Source organism: Phlebotomus argentipes, unplaced genomic scaffold (genome assembly GCF_947086385.1).
Source record: "Phlebotomus argentipes unplaced genomic scaffold, Phlebotomus argentipes genome assembly contig_15, whole genome shotgun sequence".
NCBI classification, from domain to species: Eukaryota; Metazoa; Arthropoda; class Insecta; order Diptera; family Psychodidae; genus Phlebotomus; species Phlebotomus argentipes.
In genome coordinates this window covers 10,235,261-10,261,463 of record NW_026776181.1, presented here as the reverse complement: position 1 = coordinate 10,261,463, position 26,203 = coordinate 10,235,261, and the positions used below count along the sequence as shown (strand labels likewise).

Below are 26,203 nucleotides of genomic sequence, written 5' to 3'. Positions count from 1 at the left end.
GTTGAAGGTGAATTATTACCTCAAAGGTGAGTGGCAGTTCAAACATTTAAATAAATTTCACAAAGCGTGCATTAGTTTTTACTCTTCAACATAAGACGTAAGGAAATACACTTTTGCTATAGTTTCATAGCCAAGCGTTTGAAATAAAGTTGCTAACTCATAGAGTGTAATTACTAAAAGTTCTACATTACGAGAAATAAAAAGAATTTTTTTGTTTAAATAACGGTATTTCGAGTTGGAACAACTCAATATAAATTTTCCAAAAAATTATAAGGATACCTATGAATGAACCCCTTCCGTAGAGCTTACCGTAGAGTTTTCAAAGAACTGAGAAGATAGGCACTTGCAGAAGGGATTTAGCAAGTGGTGATTTTTGAATGGTGCAAATCGCATCATTACCGCTCGGGAGGAACTTTCGCAGCTCGCCTGGGGAAATGTGTATTAAGATACTTGAAGTATGTCGAGAGGAGGAGTTTTGTGGTGCGCTGAGATAACCTCCTGGCACTGCAACCAAATAACTCTCAAATGCTAATACATTTAATTTGCGCGCCAAAATGAGGGGAGACGCTCGGCGTCGCATTAGAGGATCTTTACGGTGGGAGAGGGCCAAAATGTGAATGGCAGTGGAAAGATAGTGAATTCAGGACTGGAGGGGCGGAGGGAAATTTATTATCATCACCTGTTTCGGGGCAATAATTTTGCAAGTGGGAAAATTTATTTGGGTGAGATAGAGAGACACCAGCACACATTTCAATGGATTGTAAACTGCGCCAGAGAACATTAAAGTTTAAACTGTTGCCGCCAAGCAGCAAATGGACAACTAATTTCGCTATGCAGCCAAAGTATCAAACAAAAGTCTCTGTGGCCATTGGGAGGGACACAAGAGGGAACTGTTTAAATCGCTCATTTGCTCAATAATTTAACACCATTCACCATGGGCGTAGGGGTGTGATGAAAAGTTTTTAATGACCGTGTCATCGAGTGGGTGAGGCTAGACTTTCGGTGCCGTATAAAGTTGTTGTTTAAATATTATAACGTTGTAATATTGTAGAGAAGTTAACACTCGCCGCCATCCACCTCTTTTGCACCCACCCAGACAGAGACATAAAAGTTTAGAAGCTCAACTTTCTACCTCCCCCTAAAAACCCAGTGAATAGCTTTTCAGTGGCTTTCCACTCCACATCATAGTCACTCACACCGCTCGCATGGGTGTATCAACTACTGTCACCACACTTTATGATGAGTTCGACTTCCATGTCCATGTGTATAATCACGATATAATAGACATCCAAAGAGCCGCCATAGGCAAACGACCGTAAACTATCTCTTCACTTTTCATCCTCCAAACTATCAACAATTTACTCAGGCTCGAGAGCTTCCACCTTATAATTGGCCCCTGAAAAGCATCATGACTCTCATTTCACTCCTCAAGTGCATCCTCCAGGGTTATTCGCCATGAGAGACTCTCGGTGGTTATTCTCGATGGAAGGGTGTCTGCATGTTTATTCACCCCAGAAGTCTGGCAAAGTGTGTTGGCAAACTTTTTAAAAGTCACCCTGGAGGCTCAAAAATCTATTGCAAATGCAATGACACAATATAGCGGCAAGGGAGACGCAGTTTCTACGACGAAATGTACACCAAAATAACTGTTATGTATGTATAAATATGAATAAATCACTTAATTGACTATACTAGTGGTATCTAAACTTTTTTTTAGACACTCTGCATCTGTATAAAAATGATGGTATTATCGGCATTAAAACGCTTCACCTTGACTCTCTGTGGCCTCACTCAAAATTTTTCCGCAACATAGTGTAGTTTGAAGAAGAAAATTTCAAAAGGGGTAAACTTTGAGAAAGGATGAGAGCAGCTCACAGCGCTCCGGAGGACGAAAGAATTCATGTGAATGCCATCAAAGTGGGATTTTGGGGTAAAAATCTAAAATAGATCTTCGATACATTTAACAATTGAACACATTCTGCACTCGTAAGGGATTATGTCAGGGCGGAGTGGAGAGACATGGAAAAGTCAAGTGGAAGAGGGATTGGCGTTTAAATTTATTTCTTTCACATCACTTTCAATCCCACCCGAAATTCCCCCTCTTGCCGGGATCACACACACACACACACACATTTCCATTCCACGCGGAGTTCTGGCATCATTTTCGCGGATGCCCAGATTTTTCCCCGGCAGGAAGTGCGTGCTGCGGGAGTTGGGGGTGACCGGAGGAAAAGTTTGATGGGAATTGAGAATTTAGGAGAGTATCAGGAATGCGTATGTAAATGGAGCAACAAATGCTGAATTTTCTTAGGGTGACGCAGAAACACTGCCAAGGATTTGGGGGCGGCAATTGGCTGTTGCTGATCACTGAATGGAGGTTTGGGGATGAAGATGCCATATAAAAATCAATACATGTGTGTGTGTTTCTTTTATTTCCACCATCCAACTCAATCTCAGCGTCTGCCACCATCACGGATTTCAATGCCGAACAGAAACTATAATTCCCACTGCAGCATTCCGGGCCATGTTCTGTCGATTTGTGAGTATGCTCACGAGGCATGCAATTGTATATAAATAGTGTAATTAAGCTATGATTATACCATTATATGTGAGTGTTAGTGTCGGCATAGTGAGTGGGATTGGAAGCATTATATTTCATGATATCTGCCACTGACAGTGGCAATCGTTTAATAATTGATATTCGACATTGTTACAATGTTCTACATGGCCAGTTTGTGGAGCACATTTATTACTTCTGGCCACATGCAAACTCCGCGCCAAAATTACGCACCTACGTCGGCCCAGAATGTCACAGAGACATCTTCAGGGGAGCGCTTCCTCAAATCCCAACTCCTCCGAGGCCAGATCTGATTAAAGAGCAAAGAGATTACGATGCTCGACGATTCACTTTAAGGGATCTTGACGAAGGGATTTCCACAAGGCGCCCAAACCACACAGATGCGTACACTTGGGCACCATGAATTAATTTCAAATTTATCACAATTAATCCTCGGCTTTTTCCAACTACCCCTGACTTGGGGGTGGCTGAGGGACAGGCCGTGGAAAAATGGGCCCAAGAGCGAAGGAGTAAATCATTAATCTCTCTAAACGGCCAATTGAGTGTGTGGTTGCCACAATGTTCTTTTCCTCTTCGTCTGTTTGTTAAAATACATGACATGTGTACGCATGAACACACGTTTATGCGCTAACTAATGGATAATAGTCTAATTCTGAGTAATGCAAAAATTTCTATAATTTTTCGCAACAACGTTTCGATTTTCTATTCATTTTATAAAAAAAAGTAAGTCTTCCTTTGTTTCATAATTTATTTGTAAAAAAAATTCTTTGCTTCTTTGTTTTAGGACTCCTTAGGATATATTTGGATCCCTTGGGATTTACTTGGCCTCCTTGGGATCACTTGGGATATCCCCTTTTCGTCATGTTTCGTCATTTTACAGTTGGTGAACTAATATTCAAAACTGTGAACATTGTGTGAATTTTACGTTGGTTGTGAAATCGTGCAAAAAATTTGTTTCAGAAAGACTTTCGGTCGACACAAGCTCATTTGAACTAAAACTGACCTAAAAAAACGGCCAGACGTTTGGGAAAATAGGACAGAATTTAAAACATATGTGAAAAAGTGCGGGTTGCTAATTAGGAAAAATATTTAATTTGTCACTTCGGAGCATCTGCAGAGCACCTCAGCTGAAAAATGCCCCATTGCGAAAAGTTGCACCGCAAGGAAAAGCTTGGGGCAAAAAAGCTCCCCAGCAGAGTAGGAAATTTATAATCTCTGCATACAATTGCACAGTAGTTGAACACTTGAAATGGAGTTTCGTGCAATTGTGGAGAAATAAAGAGGATATGATGTGGAAAACTGCGTGAATTTATTTTTTTTATTTTTTTAATACCTACCGAAAAACTTGAATAACATGGAAAACAATTCACAATTTTACGGAATGTTTCGAAATGCAAGAATCTCATGAATTTCTCAGCATGAGATCTTTTTCGTGAAATTAAAAATTCTTGCAATGTTCAGTTCACTTCTGAGTGAAAGAAAATTATTTTAATCTCATTTCCTCCGAACAATTTCATACTCTACCATGTTGATGTGGCAATGCCACGGATTGAGCCTTTGCAAGGATGAATGGGAAGATATTGGTGGTATTGTTAGGCAAAAGGTAATTAATTTGCTCACAATGGATAAATATTTCAATTGAGTTGCTCTGCTCTTGAGAGGAATTTCCTTCACTGAGAATCTTAAGGCTAAACTTTCGCCGCAGTGACTTTCACCGCTGTTGAGAAACATTCCAATTCACATGCATGAAGAGTTCAACTTCTACTTCCAACTTCCGTTTCCCTCTCTTAAACCACCAAAATCACATTCTCACTCCCTTCAATGTACGAATTTTCAGAATTAAGGCATTTAACGGGATAAAAGATACAAAAAGCCCTTGAGAAAGGGGATGAATAAGTAGTCTAATAATTCCTTCAGTGTCGGGGAAAAAAACCACTCCAATTCACTCCAGAAATATGGAGGAAAGAATTGTTAATCCATTATGCTGGGCATGTCGTAAAAATGGTGCTCTTGCAAAACATGTTTTCTTCCGCCCACCCAAAAAGGCATGAGGCACAAATTCAATCTTTTCTGTGTTTCTGACAAGTGGAAATCTCAAAATGACTCTAATTCAATTATATTTGTGTGTAATTTTATAAATGTTACCCCAGAAAATTGACGATTGCTCGACCCCTTCGGTGACCCACATTTTTTTTTATCGAATTGTGGCCTCTGAACTAATCAAATCTTGCTGTCTTACTCTCGCTCTAAGAAAATACCTTCACATTTTGCCGGAAAAAAAATCTCTTCCGTCCTCACGGAGTGGGTCCTTTCTCAACAATATTTCACCGAGTGCGGAGGGTGAAATTGTCACAAACAGAAATTGAGCGCGAATTCTGTGAACCGTGTAAACAATGTCCACAATTGTGCCATGAACAAGCACAACACTTGAGCACATTTTGAACGACCAATTTGAAATTACTCCACCATTTCGACTCTCTCACGGGAATGCATAAGACCAGGAAGAGTCGTACAGTCTCTAGCTAGAGAAGCTTGTAGGAACTTTTCACGTGCCGTCAATTGATAAAGCATTCATGAAAGCCATAAATTGACCGTAGAATTCGATTTTGATAATTTAATAGCGCAGCTATTTGAAATAGGGAAAGGTGGAATGATTGTGGACAGTTTAAATAAAACAACTGAAGACTCTGCATTACAAAAAGTGACAAAAGTGTGTTTTTTTTAACGGCACCGTTTGAGTAAAATTCCATGTTTTTGAAGATCATAAAGCAAGACGCGGAAAATACGCCTATCAATAAGCACACTTTTCGTTGCAAGCTTGCATTGGTTGCTGATCATAAGTGCGACTGACTCATATTAAATGGCTGCCAAGAATACTTACGGCAATTTAACGTATTTCTGAAAACTCCTCAAATTTCACACCATCTGTCGTGGGGAAAAATATCCTTTCCTATTTTTTGCCTGATAGTATTAAATTCAATCGAGTGAAAATCTTTTCATTTAACCGCCGCGCGTGGCGAAATAAATTCAGCCCGGCAAAGCGGAAGAGACGCCGAATTGGTCCCTGGGAGAATGGCATTAAATTAGAAAATTGGGCACATATGAAATCGTAAAATCATATTTTACGACTGTTTATCGATTGTGAATTTCAATTCGTGCTCAATTTGCGCGATGCCTTTTCATTGGGGGGTGGTTCGCAATTGGGGGTGGGCTTTTAGCACGCGCACGCATGAGAGGGGACATTTTTGGCGGGTGGCTTGTGGATTTCCATGCTCCCGTGCACCCACGGTTTTATTAACCTTTCACCACGTCGTCAAGGCTTTGCTCAGAGTGTGAATTTTTCGTCAGAGAAAGTTTCCGCAACAAACGCGGCGTTGGATGAGACGAAATTTTGCGCAATCTAGCTGAAATGTTTGCACTCTAACTGTCACGGACACGAGGTGGTGGCAGGAAGCATCCCCAAGTACAAATGATACCACTGACGCATGCCGTGAAATCCTAAATACTTCACTAACCCATCGCTCTCTGCGCCCCCCTTGTGACCAATTGAATGTGAAATGAATAAACAAGTATCACGTACTCAGCATCAAATCATGCCCATTCTTCCGGGCTGTACAAATCTCTGCCTATGAAATTCACACTCATTTTCTCCCAATTGATTGTGAAATACAAAAGCCAAAGGGTTCCTCACCCATACACCGCAACCAAGGTGTTCGGCCTGCAGGCAATTAGGCAAGCACTGAAGAGAAACTTTGGCCAACTTGACAAAATCCACTCCTAAATTGCTGTCCTTTTTCCCACGGGAAAAATCCCTCCGACGCTGCCATAGTTTCGTGGACTTTGCAAAGTGTTGCCTTGTTCATCACCAGTGACAATGTGTTGGTGTAGCGGCCGCGGGGGAGCGCCTCGCCTGAAATAATGGAGTGTTAACGCGAAAGTTGGATGCGGTTGTTGTTTGCCATCGGCTGTATTCCATTTAATCCCAAAAATATAACACATTGGACAACAAGAGATGTGAGATTTCTTGCTGAAAAAGTTACACTTGAGATTTCCCCGCAAATTTGTCTCTCTTCTCTCCTGGGAAATAGCTACCGCCAAGACTGCAGAGTTGTGGAGAAAACCATCATCCCCGAACACGCACAATGCGACGTTTGGATATTAATTTTACACAGTGAATTCTCCAATGAAAAGAAATCTACCTATTTTGGAGTCTTCTTGTACCAAAGAGAAGTTCTCTTTTTGTAAAATTCTCCCGTACTCACGAACATGATGATTTAGTGTGGCAAACTGCAGAATTTTCGGGGTATATATTCGTCATCTCCCATCGGGAAAGTTGCCTCGAGGTGGGTGGAAAAGTTGGTGGATTGATCTTGTAAAACACCTTCATCGTCAAACTTCAGCGACGACGGGGTGAATTTTCCCAGCGTATTTTCCGATGTGGAATGAGGAGATTTGTGTGCAAAATATTGAATAATACTTTCTGGGTGTGATTGTGTTGATTTTGTATTCATCGTGTGTAGTCAGGGTAAAAGATTTTCATGCGCTTTTCCCTAAAAGCCAGCGCATCGTGCGAGGACGTTCTTTTTCACAAGCAGCGAATTCTCCCATGAAAATCTCACGCTGCTGAAGTCCACTTTTGTGCAATTTTGTCCAGTTGACTGTAGGAACGTGGATGAAAATTCTTGCCAATTTACTCATGCATTGTTGAGAGACTTGTTTATCATCACCAACAGAGTTGCAATGTACTAGGAAATGTTACTGGGAAAATGAGCATTTTCCCCATGGCACGCTGAAAGACCAGAGCGGAGTTATTAGAAAATAATTTCTCATGCATTGCATTCTTGGAGAATAGATAGAAATTCTTCACTGCGCCACAATGTATGGCTTAAGGGTGGAAATTTAGCATTTAAGAGATTGCATTCTTGATTCTCTTTGGCACCGGGACGCCCCAAAATGGAGGATGCTCTCAGCGTCCTTTGTTGTGAGCCTCTCTCTTTCCCTATGAAGGCGAAGCGGAAATTTGTCACATTGTGGCAAGCATAATTTCATAAATATCGCCCACACTCTCGTCACTGGGAAAATAGTTGAGAGTTCAGGAATTCTCCACCAGCAAAACAGGACCACCAAATCGGCAAATACTTCACTATATACGGGTAGTTTTCAGAGGTTTCGAGAGCTTTTGATGCTTTGTGCCAGTCTTCAGCGCATTTGCTCTTTTATCTTCTCTGTGAATTCCACATGAAAATTCTCAACTCACAGTCCCGAACGCTAAATGCTGTCAATGATGAAATATTGAGGCCTCCGAAATCTTGGGTTATTGTCAACAGACCATCTCTGTATGGCCATCGTAACGAAATTCCCTTAAATTCACTTCACTCGACAATTTCATCGTCTCGTCGGGGATTTGTGCAGGAAAATCCGAGGCAAATGGGTCTGCTTGATAAACAAGAATACCATCGGGACCCCTTCGATAAATTACACATGATAGGAATGAAAACTTTCTCACTCCTTCTTTTGTACGTAAATCAAGATTGAGGGATGAAATTTTCAGAGGAAAAATGAATAATGTGCCATTGAGTTGAGAAAAGCTTCATAATCATGATAATCATGTTAATTTATAAGATAAACTATAGAGAGAACAGACGAAAAGCAAAGCTGGTTAAATTAGTTTAAAAGCAACATTGCTTTACAATGTTTCTCAGTATAAAGTTTTGCTACAGTCGTAGAATTGTACATTTGAGAACATTCTGACAATTTTTTCTTAGAATTTCAATGAACAGATATTTCCAAGAACCGCAATAGTTATATTTTTAACTCTTCAGACTGAGTGTGATTCCTCTTCAGCACAGTGTTTTAATTAAAAAGAAGATCTTTGTGAAATAATTGAGCAAGTAATTGAAGAGCATTTTAAGGTTTGAAATGTTTCCCATTCTATGGTTTTCTTCTAAATTTCTCAGACAATTTTTCCCGAAGTTCCCCCCAAAAACCACACCCTGAAGTGACTGCCGTCTCAACCCACCAGACCCAGAAGAGTGACGAAACTTTCCCACTTCTCGTCACTCGGTGGAATTCCTCTGGTGTGAGTGCAATGCAATAAAAGGTGGTGAGATTCAATAATAAGAAAACGAGGTCGGAGACAGTGGAAGAGGAAAACAGCCCCCCAAAAGCTCTTCCATGTCCTTCTCCTGAGAATTACGGGAAAATCTAATTCTCACGAGTGTGGAGGGTGTGAAAAGGTGTGCTTCTCATGGGCAAAAAGAAAAGAACTCCCCAGTCGCGCTGGCGAGAACTATAATAAAAGTTGTCGATTCGCCCGCAGGGGTGGCTTCTCGTCTGACTGGCTCTCTTTGTCGGAGGGTGAATAAAGTTTGCGATAGTGTCTTCTTCTTTTTCCCATGGTGTCGCCATTCACGCAGAGCCGGGAAAACAGTTGGGGAAATTGTGCACAAATATTGTGGCGAGGGGCGGAAAATTTTATCATGTCGCCCTGGACAAAAGAGGAAGGAAATGAGAAGCATTGAAATTGACTTTTTACTTATTTATCTCGATATTACCCTCACGATAATCGCCCTAGAGACTCACTTCTTTTCCCGCCCAATTTCCTCGCATAATCAAAATTGATATTTGGGGACTATTTTCGCTTTCCGAGAGGGGAGAAGCTAGTCTGCGGGATATAATCTTGAGGAAAACATCTCATCAATCTCTAGATGTGGCCTTAATCTAATTTGATTGATAACGACCAGATTTTAAAGGACGCACGCGATCCCCAATTGAGGGATGGGACTAAATTGCACATTCTTCACATTGACGTGATTCTAGGAAATTGTTATCGCCCATTCAATGAATTAAGGACACTAAAGGCGTTTCCAGAATTAATAAAAACAGAAGTTCTACACATTCTTTGACTGCCAATTATCAATAATCAGTACAAAATTAACTAAATCACCCCTAATCGAAGGATTCAATAAATGCAATACAGAAGATTTGTATTTGTCAATTGAAAGCCAGAAATTTACTTGTTGAATTTCCACCAATATCGTAAGCTGAGAAAGTAAGCTCGAGTGGAAGAGTGCCCAAGAGATTTTCCATTAAGCTTTTCAGCCCCTCCTGAAAGCAGTTGGGATGGAATATTTAAATAAAGTAACTTCTTGGGCAAACATTTTTGCCACTCTCAGTGCGACCATCAATTAAGTGTGAGTCTGCGAGTGAAGCCGGCCAACTTCGGGGACGACTGTCTCTGGGGGTGTGGAGGTGAAAAGTATGGCGTCTCCGGTCACTTGCATCCGGAGGAAATTCAATATTTGAAGTGGCTAATGGTGGACGTAAATATGTACGTAACAATTTCGCCCCAAACTTGCACAAATCCCTCAGGATTGGGGGCCTTTTTTTCCCCGCCTCGTCGGGGGCGATTTGTCATTTTGTCAAGTGAGACGGCCTCTCACTGGGTGCAATAAGTGTGTGCAAATAGAGTATTTCCATCGGCCACAATCAATTTTTTGCCACCCTCATCGCTTACATCCCAACTGATGTCCTGGCAAATCCCCTCCGCAAATATTTAGTGGGATGTAGACTTATCTCAGTCAAACTCTAGACAGAGCATCTTCCTATATCGGATAAGCCGCAAAGTGATTACACAACGGTCAGATTCGCTCAGCTAAAACTCTGCATCTTCCTTATTTCTCAGATGAATTAGGATAAATTGTGAAATTTTGACAATTTCCATTTTTCAACAACTCTCAAAAGCCATTCTCGTCACTTGCAAATGCATTTCAGCACAGAATTGCGTCTGACTCGCGGCACAACTCCATGCGAAAGTGTTTTGCTGACTTCTCGAAAGTCGGCCCATTGTATTCGCCAGAAGGAAAATTGTTACATAAAATTAAATAAGTTCACTTAATGTCACTGACAAAGTGCAATTGTGAGAAAATGGGTTGGGAAAACTGAAGAAGTGCGCGATCTCTTGGCAGACAAAAGAAGAGTTTCACTGCATGGATGGCAAGTGAAAAAGAGCCTGGGAAAATCCTCATGCCAACCAATTTAATTCACTTGCAAAGAAATATTGCAGGCAAATTAGAATTCTATTTGGGTGGTGAATCCCGTTGCCCAACAATCACTGGCCGGGTAAATCGCACTCTCGGGCATGGTTTCTGTGGGGTGGACAGAAAGAGAAGAGGCAAAAGGAGGAATTACACATTCCACATACAAATTGAATGAATTAAAAAGTTAAACTCTTTCTCCATGCGAGGTTTGAGGCGCTTTCTCTCGTGCGCGCCTCTTTTAATTTGAGGGCGAGAGACTCTCATGCGAAACAAAGTGGAGCAATTTTAGAGTAAATTGCAGTACCAGAGATGCTCTTTCGGGAGGTTGAGCGAGGCTGGCAGCAATAGGATTGTCCATTGAGAAAATTACAGATAAACACAGAGAAACCGCTCAGGCCAGGAAATCTCAGTGTGAGACGCTTTCAGTTTCTCAAGCCAAGGAAGGAAGCAAAAAACATATTTATGTGCTTGCTTTTTCGGCTGAGCTTGAGTGAATTCATTGGAGAAAGTCGCATGAAAGAAAATGCGGAAAAGTGCAAGAAATGAGAAGTGATTCACTGACCTGTTGCTTGGGGGAATCTTGAACAAATCCGGGTGGGAAATTGAATAGGAAGAGCAACTAAAGTCAGAAGAGAGTTTCAAAAGAATAAATTATAGGATTTCATGTGTTTAGAATCAAAAGTTTTTTTTTTCTATTGCAATCAGTGATGTTGTTTTTATCTATAATAATGTATTCTACAAAACTTTTGATCTTAACTATAAAATAAAACATTGAGCATTGTCACGAATGACACATTTTGCACGCTTGTTTGCTCACTTGCGGAACAATGAAATCACTCTGAACTTCACCGTCCAATGCTCATTGCAAAGCATAAAGTATTTTTAGAGAAAAATTCTGATAAATGCATAGACTTTTGCAGCCACAATTTTTATGATTTTACTATGTTTGCAATTTTTAGTCATAGTCGTATTTTTTTTTCCCTACCATTCACTGCATTCACTTTAAAATTGCCTTTACAAAATTCTCCGCTAAAGCAACACACTTTTACTCTCATGAATTTTTACATACCAGAAAACCAGCGACAAGAGAAAGTTGAGAGAATCCTGAACGAGTTTGTTAAATAATTTCCTAATCGAGTCATTTGGTGAGTTTGTCGGGTTCAAAATCCAATTTTCCTCCTTGTCCGCGCCAAAATTCTCAACTCTCATTGTGCAAAAGGCCTCCAAAACTCGCTTTCCCACACTGGAATTTCTCGATTACCTTTCAAGTTCTGCGTAGCATTTCCCAGTTGTTGCTCTGGAGATGATCAAATTCCCCCCAAATTGCTCATGAAGAGAGTCGAATGCGCAGAATTTCACCAGTAATTCTCCCAAGTTCGTAGTCTGGCCAGACAACCAATTTATTGGCTCTCCACTAGATAACAAAAACCGGAAAGGATTTACCTAATAGCTTCATGATCTCTACTGCTTCTTGCTGGGGTCCCAGGCCTCAATCTTGGGCCGGGTGGTTGTGTACGGCATGTACTGTCCGGGAGTTCCGGACATGTTCTCAGAATGATCCACCATCCACTTGTACTTTGGCCGCGTCCCATCGCGATCCGGAGGAAGATCCGTCTGCAAGACATTCAAGCATTCAAGCAGGCCAGCCACTTACAATTCAAGTTCTCAGGTTTTCACCTTGTAATGCATCCAACCAAACCAGTCAGCCGGAATCTGGGATCCGTCGTAATCCGTGCTGAAGTCTGGCGAGTACTCAACCCAGCGATTGCGTCCATAGAAGAAGTAGGGATTCTCGTAGTACTTGTTTCCGTACTTGTCTTCACCCACGAGTCGTCCCTCCTTTAGGTCATCCATCCTGGACGGGCAGAAGTGCCCGAAAGGGCAAAAATTGTATTTTCAATCACCAAAACAAAACACAATTCTAGGTTAAGTGTTATATAAGCAGATATTTGCTCACCTATACAGCTTGTAGAGACTCGCCCGAATGCCACCATTCTGCTGAATGATTCTGAACAATTTGGACACTCTGTCCAGCCCAAAATAGGACATTACACCGGAGATTTTTCTACTTTTCCTGCCAGAAAAAATTCACCAAACTTTGTTTTTCTTTTCCAAAGCCCTCTCTACGTACAGCAGCGCCTCTCGCGATGACTAGAATAAACTTTCTATGAAAAAAGACCGCTTTATCTGAATATCATCTTTTAGTCTCAGATTTTCCTATCAGCATCACAAAATTACTTGGGAGGATCTAGTCTGGCCGCTTGAGGACGAGGTATGAAGCCCAATCTCACGGAGGAGAGCAGCGTTCCCGGCTTCACTGGCTTGAACGCCATGAGAGATCCGAAAACGACGTGCTGAATGACAGGAAATTTGGCCAGCACTTCCTTCTGGTACATCTTCACGAGGCCCGAGTTAATCTTGGACCAGCTCTGTACGGCTGAGATGCTCCACAGTTGGTTGGAGTGCTCAGCAAAGTGACCAGTCTTCACTTTTTGGATATAATCGATGCAACTGATGAACATGTAGTCATTCTTGTGGCGCGTAATAACATTTTCGTCCAGAAACTGGGCAGGTTCGATGGGGCTGTTCATGGCGAATTGAGCACTCCCCCAGATGAAGGGGATGAATTGATAGTCATCCAAACTCCAGACCCCATGACTGCCGGCCGGTTCCATTCGATATGTCGTCTGGAGGCGCCTGGCGAAGATCAGGTACTTGTCGAACACCTGCAAACCCACAACTGTCTGATCTGTTCTCTCAAACACTCCCAGCTTGAAGAGACAGCACAGGAAGAAGACAAAGGCCAGCTCATGGCCAGTGCCATAGTCAATTCTCGTAGAGTTCCCGAAGGAGTCTACAAAGTATGCCATAATCTCCACAATTGCCCCCTTTTTCTCCTCTGGAAGGACGCTCAAGAGCATCTCCTCAGCATTGTCTCTCATCTTCTGATGCCACGATCTGTACGCCACATTCCCGAAGCGCTGGGGTTGATCTACAGGTGGAGTGTCGTCAACCAGGACGTTCAGTTTGACGAAGAGCTGAAGAACTTTGTCAACTCCTGCCGACTTGGGAACTTCTGCCGAAATCTTCTTGCCCTGAATGGACATGCTGACTGAATTTATGAATCCAATGAGTTCGTGATAAGCCTCCGATTGCTCCCAGGCCGGAATATCCATGGCACTCTTGACACATTTCGTGGGCGCACTGAAGACTCCCGGACAGTCTGTTTTTGGGGTTAATGAGATGTAGCTGATTTCTCATAACATACTTAACAATTACCTGATTTCTTTGCATCTGCATGCGCCAGAGGAGTCCCTGAAGTCACTGCATCGTCTTTGTCACCCATTTTCCCAGGAAATAGCTGGGAAAACTTCTCTTTCTGTGAAATATCCTGGAGATTACCAGAAAAACACCGACTTATGATGGAAAACAATACGCGTACTCTCCTGCAGAGGTCTCTTGAGAGGAGCTTGAATGTTTTTCCGCGCCCTTTTCAAAGACCACTTTTGCTTTGATTTATCTTTATATATATTGTCTTATATTAATTCTGTAATACATTTTATCGCAGTATTTGCTCAATATATGTATGTATGACTGCCAACAGTAATATTTACTTCTACGATATTTCATGAGTGATTCCGCCTTACTATTTCCCAAACAACTGAATCAAGCGACGATTTTTCCAGAAATATACAAAATTTTTAACTGAATATGCGACAGATAAAGTATTTCAGGAGTCTCTCATCTCCACAAATTCTCTCATTTCGTATATAAATTCATTGTAAAAAGGAAAAGAGAATATAAATGTAACGAAAAATATACAAAAAATAGTAATAAAGTAGGATAAACGACAATTATTCTGATCATTTAGCATCTGAAAGTGCTTCTCTAGGATTTTTTTTTACACTATTTCTCAATAGTATACTCTTAGTTTTACTGGATTTCTCATTTTGCTATGTAGCCAATATGCCTAAATTTCATTTTAGCATTTAAATTGTTCTTTACAGGTAAATTTTGAATACTTCTTGCTCAATCTTTCCATTAAATTATGCCTAGGTTTTCAAATATTTGCAATATTCATTATTATTTCTTCTCTTTATATGATAAATCTTTAATATAGTCCTTAAATTAAACTCTTTTTGAGATTATTACTTTCTCTCCTCTTCATGTACAATTATACCTTATTTTGAGCTCACTTGCAGCTCAATCTGAATGGGATTTTTCGGGGTACAATTCAGTTTTTTCCTATCTTTGTCCAACAGAAAATATCCATCTTTGCCATCTCCACACGATCTTTCTCGTCATTTCACGAAATTACATATACACAGTACAACAGGAGGACAAAGAATAACATTTAACGTCTAACGTTTTCCCCCATTTTCACGCTCTCTGCTCACTGTCTTTTGTCGCGTGTGCAAAACTTTTAAAATTGGTCAACAAGCAAATTGCAAACCTCCTTTGTAACACTTTCCTTGCTCGATCTGATGGTCAATCTAAACATCTGCGAAAGAGATAACATCACCATTACTAACTCTCTCTCTGCCATCGCTTTGAGCACTCCGCCAACTCACCTGAGCTTGCTTGTTGGGCTCCAGTCTCAGCAAACAGCCCACTTGCTGTGTTTGAGTGTGAATGATTCCCGCGCACACCATATTGTCGGGATTCGGATCGATGCTCTCCAGCAATTGCATCCCGAAGCCCATTAGTTTAGTCCTAGCTGCTTGCAAGTCCAGTGGAAGTTGTGCCTTGAATACCTTTTGTGCTCGCTGGGACTCTCTGAAAGCGAAAGAAAATATTCACAGTATCATCAAACTGCGTTCAGCCAGAATATCAGCCAGAAAGGACTCAAGAACTAGTCAATAAAAGTCTAAAACTCACCCTCCGAGATTCTTCCATCTGGCAAAGAACGACTCTCCATTCATTTCCGTTGGCTCGAAGAACTTATTGAGTGTTAGCGGAAGCTTGATGTTCACCTTCTGGTGGACGCCATTGTGCCGGAAGGACAGATCAATGGATGGCGCATCGGCAAAGTCCTCAACGCACTCCGCATTGAGGAGCTGCTGTATCTGCGCTCCAGCTTCCAGAGTCGGCTCCACTGCCTTGATCTGCACACTCAGCAGCGACGCCTTCTCCGCCGGCCACTGAAGCACCGGCGAGAAGTTGGTAAGCGGCGTCTGAGTCTTGTTGCCATAGTACAAGCCCAAGCGTCCCAAATTCTGCCTGTATTCACTCTTCACCCCAATCTGAATGAGCTCATTCTCGAACAGCACGCCATTGTTCTTGAAGAGGAACTTCTTCGTGTTGTACACCACCGCCGACGAGTTGTTGTACATGTCTCCGAGCACATCAATCAACGTTCCCTGGCTGTTCTGATTGCCAGACGGCGGTGTGCTGAGCCCTAGAAGATCCGCATTGGTGCTGTTCGATGTATGATTGCTATTCTGATGAGTATTATTCGCCGTGGCGGGTATTGGGCTCTTATTCTCCCGAATCTCATTCTCCGGCACTCGACCGGGCTTCTTCTTCTTCAGCACCGCCAGAATGGAGCTCTCGCGCTCAGGGAATGACGGCATTTCCTCTAGCACCGTGGCCAATACATCCGTGGATGCCACAATGCTCAGCTGCAGATACTCACTGGCGCGCTGCTGCAGCTCCGCATCCGCCGAACGGAGATTGCTGTGCTGTCTGAACACCTCCTGAATGGTGCTCCGGATCTCTGGGAACAGATTTATGAACTTGATGTATGTGGACAGCAGCAGAGCACGCGTCATGGATGAGCATAGGTGGTACTTGGAGTGCAGCAGCTTGAACTGCACCATCGGCGCTGAGCGCGAATCGCCGGCAATGAGATTGCCAAACTCCCCCAGAATGTATCCGCCCACCTTGACCATGTTCTCATGGCACGCGGGCGCCTGGAGAGCCTCAAACACCGTCTTGGCCGCATATCCTTGCACCTCCTCGCGGTTGATGACGATCTGGATGACGCGATACCACACTTCCTCACTCACATAGTCACCGGCAATACGGATGAGATTGAGAATCACATCCACATACCAAGTGTAGTCCGTGGCGTATTTCTCCGCCAGGATGGCAACCTTGAGGACCATCTCTTCGCGAATGGAGTAATCCGCTGTCTCCAGATAGTTGAGCATTTCCTGCGAGGAGAAAAAAAATGCGTAGATAAGCAATCGCAGACAGTAAAAATAGTGTATGATGAGATATTAATCTAGGCATGAGTAACAATGCTCTGCATTGTCTGCAAACCAGACAAAAAGAGCACACAACTCATGGCTCATTAGCAAGAGCTGATGAATTTGCATATTATTTCACAGAAAAGTGCTTACTTGGACAATCTCCTCTGCATTGCTTCTGTCACACATGGCATAGAGAAGGTCAACGGCTTGCTGGCGCACCGACACATCCTTCTCCATCTTCATGCTGAGGATCACCACCTCCTGGTGCTTCTTCACCGCCTCATGACTGAACTCCGACGTTGCCAAGTGGCACATCGACTCCAGCGCGAGGTAGCGCAAGTTGGTCTCACGATTGCTCAAGAACTGACCCAGCTGATTGCATGCACGCACGAGGAGATTCGGCTCACTGTCGCTGTGAATGATCAGATTGATGGCTTCAAACAGCACGGCATTCTTTGCATTTGAGTGCTGCACTTTTTTGCTCTTTGGTGGCTCTTGCGCCTTATTCAGAATCGTCTCGAGGCACTCATTGAGACGCCCACGAACGCCCGGATCCTCCGTCACTGGATTGTAGTTCTGCAGCAAACGCAGAAGCTTCACGGACAACCATGGCGCCGGCACGAAGTAGTACGTGTAATCCTGAAGATCTGTATAACTCGCAGTGACAATCTGAGAAGAACAAATTCAATGATCAGGAAAAGTTTGTGAGAAGTATAAGACTGGGCAAACACTCACCCTGGATAGACGTGACACAGCTAAACTCACGCATCCCTTGTACTCTTCCGGATTCTTCTTCACCAGTGCGTCAATGAGACTCGTAGCGGCCGTCACAACGCCCATGTGCTGATCATTAAGCAGATGAATAATCCTGCTAGTCCACTCGCCGCCCGGAATAATGTCCGGGCAAGTGCGATAGAGCCTCAGAAGGCAAAGGGCAGCGGACTGCTTCACGACATCAATGGTATCTCTGTAAGAAGCCGTCAATTAATCAAAGTAACACTTCAAATTTGTCTCTCTAAACTCACCCAGACACCAGCAGCTTCGGAATCTCATTGGAGAACGCCTCAGCCATGTCACGACTGCCAATATTGGCGATACACTGCAGAGCCAAGTTAACATGGATGGAGATACGCGACTGCAAATCATTCTTGATACTCTGGATAATCAATTTTATCAAGTCACTGTTTGTATTTACAAGCACCGAGATGAAGAGATAGCCCTGCAAAAGCATCATGCAAAATTAGCTCACTCCCTTTTATGTATCAACTACCAAACTCACGATCTGTTTCTCGGAGTATTTATTCGACGACAGCAGATTTACCGCCTCCATGTGGCCAAAATCGATGTCATGACCCAAGAGAAAAATGAACAGCAACTTGCAGACATATTTCTTTTTCTGATATCCATCCAGAGTCTTGTCACCCTTAAACTTGCTGCGAATATTCGCCAATTCCTTGTTTATTCGCTTGATCTCCGCCTCTTTGCTCTTGCCTAATGGAAAAAAACAAGCAATATCACAGGATAAGAAAGTTGCTCTTGGGCGATATCATGAAAATTGAGTGGATTTGTACAGAAAAATGAGGGCAAAGGCAGAGTGCAAAAATGCGAACAATACAATTGTAGTCATAAGGTTGATCATGAAATTTGCAAGACAACACTCTTGATATCCTTTTTCACACTGACCCCAAACCTAGCGTTAAGATAAAATCCAAGACATCAAACCGCTTGAATTATGTTACGAAAGCTATGCCAAAATCGGACAGATAGTGATTCAGACATTAATGTACCTAAGCAATTAAGAAATTGAGGTCAAGTTAGTTCAAAATCCTCAAATTTCATACGTAATGTTGAGATTTAATTTGTTTTAATAAATCATTGCAATACGATAATTTTTCTCTCTGCAGCCAATTTACCGAGCCACCCTGTAATTCTTATCAGGAGCGCCTTTGTTACTCTCGGTCTGCCTTCCTTTCGGCCAGACAGAGACGGGCGATCGTTCACGCAAATCCACCCATTTTCTGGACCACGAGAGTCCCCACCAAATCCGCGATAAGTCACCAACAGTGAGATTGTCCGCTGGTCAATCTCAACGATGCTGGTCACTTATCTCAGTAATTGAATTAATAAATCCTATGCAAGAGAGCTGAGAAATCTCTCGCTTTGCGGCACTTTTCTGCCCTTCCGGACGCACACTTCTCGGCCTTCAATTGGCCACCGGTGCATGCGACCGCACATCGCCCGTCTTGTCTGCCCGCCGGGTCTCTTGCAATTGCACACTTACAGTTTCTTATGTCGGAAATGAAGACGGCGAGTCCTCTCATTCCATCGCCACGAACTGGTGCCATCTTGCTTCGTCGCTCAGCTCTCTGCAAAGAGAAAATCCGTCACCATTCAGCCACTCTGGCGCCCCCGCGCAAATCCACCCCCACACAGACACTCAGAGACACACAACGTGGCTACCAAATCCCACTTGTGATCGATTTTGCGTGGATTTCTCGCGAAAAACTGCGCCACTGAGGGCCAAATTGATGTCAACTCTGGGTCCCTCCCTTTGCCAACACACACCACTTTTCGCCCATTTTCCGACCATTTTCCACCTCGCACGCGGCCAAAAACCACCCCCAGCACCTCATACTTACTTTGTATGCAAACGATTGCGATGAATTTGGGTTATTTCGACTGTATCGGCAGAAATGAGGAAAATATTGATTTTCTTCTGTGATGACAGTAAAGTGTACTACAGCTGTTATACGCCGCCAGCGCCGCAGGATGCACTTTTCTCTTCGCCGCACACCAGCGCCATCGTGATCGAACAGTGCGAAGTCGAGGAAATTGCTCCAGATCCCGCCAAAAACTCGCACTTCTCAACATTTCAATATATTTGCTTCACATTTACAGCAATTGAACACACAATATTCTCTATCGTCAATTGATTTAATTGATTGATTTTGAATTAAATCCGTTTGTTAAATACATAACTTAGCGATCTTCCTTTCACAAAATTTTCCTAGTTCCCTCTTCTCTCGGATGTATACTGTGGGATTTCAGTATCCCACCACGATTTACTTGGTGGAATCCTTGAGGTAAGCAATCAAGTCCGCCCGCTCTTGCGGCTTCTTCAATCCCGCAAACACCATTTTCGTGCCCGGGATGTACTTCTTTGGATTCTCGAGATACTCAAACAGAGTGTCGTCATTCCATGTAATACCTTAGGAAGCAAAAGTCTTTTAGTAAAGCTATTCAGAGCAAAAATCAATTATGTAGTTCACCTTTAGCCTTATTGGCGTCCGTGTAGGAGAATCCGGCCGCTTGGCCAGTCTTCCTGCCAATCAAACCATGCAGATTGGGTCCGGTTTTGTGCTTGCCACCAGCTTCCACGGTGTGGCATTGAGAGCACCTCTGTACGAACAGCTTCTTGCCCTTCTCAACATCTCCAGCTGGAACGCCCATTGTCCTTGTTCAAGCACTCCTTAATTACACACTAGACAGCAATCTGCAAAGGATGAGAAACGATTAGGCCTCCTTTAAATTATATTGTTCACATAGTTCCTTCCATCCTTCTGGTAAAATTATCTTTTCCTTGCTTTTATAGTATTCGATGCTAATTTGAATTGGTGTTTTCTCTCTTCAATTCCTCCTTTTAAATGCATAGATAATCGACTTTTGAAAAATTCCCTCTGACGAGTTCATTACATTGCACTGCATGTTGCTTCTATAATGCGTTTAACGTATATATTTACAAATCATAAATTTAGAATGTGCACAGAAGTTGCGAAAATCTTGGAAACAAATACTTTAAGCTTGTTTTACTGAAGTAAATATCGACCAAAATAGCCTAGTTCTCTCTTTTTCGCGCACTGAGACAAATGGCGATCTTCGATTGTTAAACGACCCCGTTTTCGACCTTGTTTACTAACGAGTCCGCCCTTAAGATCAGGCACGAGTGCATGGAGATGCCAAAGCGACTGCCTTGAACTCTAATTTGGACCTTTGCCAGCTGTTGTCAACTTCTCGCCTACTCACAATCTCCGAGTCTCAGACATCGGATCACCTGATCAATTATCCCCCATTTTCACCTATTTTCACGACTAGCGCGCGCGCGCACCCTGAACATCATTTCCTCAGCAATACTAATCAGCAAATCCCTGCACAATCTCCAGATGAAAGAGAGCTATCAAGAGTGTGGCAGAAGGCGTTGAAAAGGTGGGACAAATGGCACAAAAGCGTGTCCAATTTCAGCCAAATCACCCGCGGAAAAGCCTAGGCGAGGGTGTGTTCGCGAGAAAAAAGTATCTAATTGGGCGTTCCAAAGCAATTTTCACGCTCGTCACTTGGCGATAATTAATTATCTCCAATGCAGCCTCAAGAGCACGAGACAGACACGACATAATCACGGCTCAGGAAGGTGAAAAGTAGAGGAAAAGCGCCACAGAGAGCAACACTCAATGCAAAATACACCAGTCGACCTTTATGACGCAAGCGTGTAAAATCTGATGACGTAACTCGCGAGACTTTGGCTTTGCCCCCAGAAAAGTGGGTCAACCTTGGGAAAATTGAGGAAAATGGATCTTCCAGAGAGCGTGGGAGGATAAAGGGGCGCGCTTTTTGCGATATTTTGGATGCCCGCCAGACGCCCTCGATTTTCCCATTTTCCCAGTGCGATTACATAAGTAGCCCACTCAAGCTGACACTGAAAATCCATTGCAGCGAAGCATACAGTCAAATTCACTGATTAGATAAAGGCTTGAATGGAATTTGCGGGATTTTTTGCTATGATGACGCAATCAAAGCAGTCTCTGAGCGAGCAAACACGTGGTTTCTTGGAGGCTTTTTTATCAAGGCGAAATTCATCAGCTTTTCTGGGAAATTACATAACCACAAAAATCACAAATCCCAATGAACATTTGCACTCTATGCACTTCCAGATGCTTTTAGAAGACTCTAAAAAGTACTTTTGACTAAAATTAGCCAATAATTTGGGAATATTCCACTAAAAATTGAAACTTTGCCACACCAAGTTTCACATGATTTTCTGGGGAAAATATCTGGTCGGATCACAATCTTTCTACTTTTATGTATACACCATATTTCAGACTACTGATTTTCACTATATTTAGTGGAATATCGTGGATTTTTAGAATACTTACAAATATTTTCTTCCCGACGGAAAATCGGCGAAGCGACGAGGAACCACAGTAGACTAATTGTGAGATGCTATGCCAGGGGCGCTGCTATAAGATTGGCGAAAAAACTTACCTTCGGAGCGCCACCAAGCGTAAGATTTTGAGAGACGCGGGAAATTTGTTTTTTGTATTGTTACTTCTTAAAATCTAAGAGAAACAGCAAAACATAACGCCAAATGGTGTAAAATTAAATCTATTTTCAAGTCCTGAACACCAACAAACGCCGCACCACAATCTGAGATAAATATTTTCCCTTGAAAGTTTTATTCCCCGCATGTTGGCACCCGTGCTTCTCCATAACCTCGTGCACTTTTGTTTACTCACCGCGTCTCTGCATTTCTCGGACAAAAACATGATAAATAGAACTCATTGGGGTGGTTTTAAGGATGGTAGTGATAAGAAGAAGGAGATTCAACCAAATGATATTATCTATTCAGAGACAAGATGTGATTTACTAGCAGAATTACAGCAAAACCGGGAGAGTCAACAAAGTCAGACGGAAAAGTAAGTTTTGGGGACTTTTGAGCGCTTCCGGAAATAAACAAACCTTTATTTTATTCCTACAGGCTCCACTCGGAGAATGTAATTGTTACACAAACAGTTGAGGTGATAAATCAACGGGAAATGATTCAGACTCTCATTGACACATACGTGGACAAATCGGTAGGTTTTCGTAAATGTATGTGGTGTTTATATGGTTTCAAATAATTTTCTGCTTCCGCAGGGCCTCAATTACGTTTTGAATCCGTGTCAGAAGATGCCAAGTATTGACTTCCCACCGGGAAACTCGGCGAATTTGATCAAAGAGAATAACAATCCATTTTGCTTCAGTCAACCGCGAGAGACGAGGTTCACTCGTGGCGAACAAATGAGGACTTTCCCGCGTCTAGAGAAGACTGAAGTGGATGCAGCAATTAGGCGATCTCTAGGAGGACTGTTGAAAATTGCCGGATACACCGAGGCTCAGGATTCGGCAATGGTGATGTTCGTAGACGCTGTGGATTACTTTTACAAATCTCTGATGGAGTACACAAATGAGGCGATATCCCAGGATCAGATAGCCGAGAGACATCGGCATTTGGATGTGATGATTCTAGAGAAGGCTTACATGGCCATGAGCGGACGATCTCTCACGAATCTTCACAATTACTATAAAGACAACGTGATCGGGAGGAATCGCGTTGAGATCAAGGAGTTCAAGAACACTTTTCAGGAGTACGACAAATTTATGCAAGAGAGCCAGAACATGCACAAATCAAGTTCCACAATCAAGGAGGAGGACTACATGGCTTTCATGGATTTCTCAGTGGCATCCAGAGCGGATTCGTCGGTCCAGGAGAATCCACAATCGAACGCCCAATCGGAATCCGGAGATTTGGGTGGTTTCAGGGACATTTTTGAGGGAGATCTTCTGTCCACGGGCACCACAGATGGTAGTAGCAATTCCCAACAAGGGCTCGAACCGGGCCCAGGCTAGATAAGTCTCTGGTCAGGAAATTGGTTATGAAGAATAAACGGATTAATCATTCGTGAGACTTCGTGGCTTTTTCGATTGCGACGCGCGTTTTTGACGTTTCTCATTCTCTCAGTTTTCGCCACAACCGCGACGTAGAGGAATTTTCCCTGAGCTGTAGTTCTGTAGTCCTCAGAACGCCCAAAATCTTGTGTGAAATGAGTGTTGGTGAATAGAACGAGGATTCCTGTGGCTTGACTGCGAAATCCACGGCGAAAGATGAATTTCGGCGGCTCAATAAGGATTAATAAGTGTGGGCTACTCATTCTGTTCACTGCCCTCTTCTTCCTCACGTATTACGTGCTGATTGGCAACACAGATCCGGGTGAATACATTGCCAGAGATCCAAATGTCGTGAATCTGCGAAAGCTGCTAATTGGGGCCATTCAGGCGGCTGAAAAGGTAAGTAATTCCAAAGTGGAGATGTTTGAAAGTCGTCTGAAGACAATGTTGTGGTGTTCCAGGGTGGATTGGAAGTCGTGGCAGTGTCCAAGAGCGCAGATTTCCATGTCAAGAGCAAAGGGAAGACGGCCGAGGGAGCCAATAATCCCGTAACAGAGGCAGACTTCAAGTCACACTGCGTCATGCAATTCGGCCTGCATCACATCTTTCCGCGTCTCAAGATCATCTCTGAAGAAGACAGCTCGAAGATGACCTGTCCAGATGTAAAGCTCTTCGATCTGGACCCGACTGTCCTCCGAGAGACGCTCACTGTTCCTGACGAGACGGTGGACAGTGACGACGTGACGGTGTGGATTGATCCTCTGGACGCCACGCAGGAGTACACGGAGAGGCTGTTTGAGTATGTTACGACAATGGTGTGCATTGCCATCAAGGGAAAGCCCACCATTGGAGTGATTCACAATCCTTTCACGCAGAAGACAACGTGGGCCTGGACAGGACAGGCCGTGTCGGAGGATCTGCAACGCGTCAAGGTGAGCTTCAGCAAAATATCCGATATCGTTGGGACGACAAAGTGCTGATGGAACATTTTCGTACCGCGACTACTGACCTAAATATCTGTTTTCACAAACAGCTGCAATTCAGCTTATCTTGAGTTCCAAAGCCCATTTAAATCAATTTCATGTTCATGACTGTAAAATTCATCCATAGAGAGTGCGGGAAGCAATGAATCACTGAATTTTAGAGTAGGAAGATTTGTTTTCAAACGTTAGAAGAAAGGAAATTGCAGATTACTTAAATTGAAAAATTATTGCCTTCTCAATCTGAAAGCAATACAGATCACGTCGTCTATAGATTATACTTGTTTACCATTGCATTAGTAAATTCACATTCTTCTCTCTAAATCTTCTCTGCAGGAGGAGTCGAGCGACAGAGGAGTGACTGTGATTGTGTCCCGTTCGCATGCGGGTGAAGTGAAGAACTACTCCAAAGCAGTGTTCGGCGAGAACACCAAGATCATCACGGCTGCCGGCGCGGGCTACAAAGTGCTGCAAGTGATTTCCGGCAATGCCACTGCGTATCTGCACACCACGGCCATCAAGAAGTGGGACATTTGCGCCGGTGATGCCATCCTGAGGGCTGTCGGCGGTCGCATGACGAATCTTCTCAACACGGAGCTGCCCTACAGCCCGCACGAGCCCGTGCTGAACGCCAAAGGCCTCTTAGCAGCTTTCAAGAACCACCACGAGAAGTACATTGAGCGGATAATGAAGTACAGCGAGCGAGAGATTAAAGTATGATGATGCTCAAATTGTAGATGAATTTATTTATGAAAGGAGTCACAAATAGATTGAAAAGATGGGATTTTAAGTGTTGGTTTTTCTAGTGGGAAACTGAAGCAGAGAGGAAAAAAAAAATTAAAGAGTGGTTTTATTAATTATCATAATAACTATTATTTATTTAATATTTCTTCCGTATAAGTTTTACTATGTCATCATATATTTTTTTTCCTTTTATTTCCTTCGTTTATAATTAAGTTTGCGCGTATTTTTTTTATATTTATACTTAATGTCATTCATTTATAATTAAATGTAATTTTTTGTTTTTATTCTGTTTTTGGTACGGGCGCGCTTTTTGCATACTCTTTCTCTCATGCCTTTCAGCTTCTCGTTCGCTCTTCCAATTTTGCTACACTTATCCGTGCTGTTTTTTGTCTCCATTTTTTGGATTTTTTTCCTTTTTATAATTGAAGCTGCATATTTTTTTTTCTTGTTATGAGGCGGGAAATGAAAACTTTTATTTAATCACTCGCAAACAATTTACTTCACTATTATCTTCTGGTTTTCTGTACTTAGTACGTACAACGAAAAAACGCGAATATTTGGGGTTCATCGTCAATTTTTGACTTGTAATATGAATGCGTTTTTTTGATTTAATCCCCCACAAATTCGTTTTTTATTATATAACTTAATGCAGTGTCACGACTTCTCTTTTTACAAGATTTAGTACAATTTCTTACTATAATTTCTCTCTGGCGATTGTTTTCTTCTTCTTTTTAATCTAATGCATCAATAGAAATGTTTTTAAATTACTTTTTTAATGTACATACGTATAAGAATTGGAGTATCGATTTCTGCGGTGATTTTTTCTGGGGATGTTTTGAAATTGCCAAAATTTTTATTTTTTACTAAATTCTGTATTTTTTGCAATATTTCCACTTTTTCCTACTTAAGTAGTAAATGGTGCCAAAAAATGTGAATTTCTTCTCCTAAATCTCACTTAATATTCACTTT

General features: G+C 42.5%; 6 protein-coding genes across 6 annotated transcripts; 2 read left to right on the top strand and 4 right to left on the bottom strand.

Moving 5' to 3' along the window:
* Nucleotides 1-11,999: 11,999 nt before the first annotated feature.
* On the bottom strand, nt 12,000-12,726 carry LOC132263243 (probable NADH dehydrogenase [ubiquinone] 1 alpha subcomplex subunit 12). The gene is made up of 3 exons (XM_059762909.1): nt 12,575-12,726; nt 12,295-12,472; nt 12,000-12,231 (listed from the first exon to the last, which is right to left on the bottom strand). The coding sequence occupies exons 1-3, from the start codon at nt 12,664-12,666 to the stop codon at nt 12,079-12,081; spliced, it is 423 nt and encodes a 140-aa protein (XP_059618892.1). The 5' UTR covers nt 12,667-12,726; the 3' UTR covers nt 12,000-12,078.
* A 6-nt stretch (nt 12,727-12,732) lies between these two features.
* LOC132263242 (serine/threonine-protein phosphatase 2A activator) lies at nt 12,733-14,054 on the bottom strand. Its single transcript, XM_059762908.1, has 2 exons — nt 13,897-14,054; nt 12,733-13,840 (listed from the first exon to the last, which is right to left on the bottom strand). The coding sequence occupies exons 1-2, from the start codon at nt 13,961-13,963 to the stop codon at nt 12,852-12,854; spliced, it is 1,056 nt and encodes a 351-aa protein (XP_059618891.1). The 5' UTR covers nt 13,964-14,054; the 3' UTR covers nt 12,733-12,851.
* A 73-nt stretch (nt 14,055-14,127) lies between these two features.
* LOC132263239 (AP-2 complex subunit alpha) lies at nt 14,128-19,696 on the bottom strand. The gene is made up of 9 exons (XM_059762906.1): nt 19,451-19,696; nt 19,093-19,177; nt 18,091-18,302; nt 17,837-18,030; nt 17,547-17,778; nt 16,962-17,480; nt 15,496-16,772; nt 15,189-15,393; nt 14,128-15,118 (listed from the first exon to the last, which is right to left on the bottom strand). The coding sequence occupies exons 2-9, from the start codon at nt 19,154-19,156 to the stop codon at nt 15,041-15,043; spliced, it is 2,781 nt and encodes a 926-aa protein (XP_059618889.1). The 5' UTR covers nt 19,157-19,177; nt 19,451-19,696; the 3' UTR covers nt 14,128-15,040.
* Nucleotides 19,697-19,813: 117 nt separating this feature from the next.
* LOC132263244 (cytochrome c-2) lies at nt 19,814-22,077 on the bottom strand. The gene is made up of 3 exons (XM_059762910.1): nt 21,959-22,077; nt 20,081-20,304; nt 19,814-20,019 (listed from the first exon to the last, which is right to left on the bottom strand). Exons 2-3 carry the CDS (start codon nt 20,259-20,261, stop codon nt 19,874-19,876), a joined length of 327 nt encoding a protein of 108 aa, XP_059618893.1. The 5' UTR covers nt 20,262-20,304; nt 21,959-22,077; the 3' UTR covers nt 19,814-19,873.
* A 215-nt stretch (nt 22,078-22,292) lies between these two features.
* Nucleotides 22,293-23,529, top strand: LOC132263266 (uncharacterized). The gene is made up of 3 exons (XM_059762939.1): nt 22,293-22,498; nt 22,561-22,657; nt 22,719-23,529. Exons 1-3 carry the CDS (start codon nt 22,347-22,349, stop codon nt 23,469-23,471), a joined length of 1,002 nt encoding a protein of 333 aa, XP_059618922.1. The 5' UTR covers nt 22,293-22,346; the 3' UTR covers nt 23,472-23,529.
* Nucleotides 23,530-23,617: 88 nt separating this feature from the next.
* Nucleotides 23,618-26,098, top strand: LOC132263264 (putative inositol monophosphatase 3). Its single transcript, XM_059762937.1, has 3 exons — nt 23,618-23,909; nt 23,972-24,442; nt 24,827-26,098. The coding sequence occupies exons 1-3, from the start codon at nt 23,727-23,729 to the stop codon at nt 25,208-25,210; spliced, it is 1,038 nt and encodes a 345-aa protein (XP_059618920.1). The 5' UTR covers nt 23,618-23,726; the 3' UTR covers nt 25,211-26,098.
* Nucleotides 26,099-26,203: the final 105 nt, after the last annotated feature.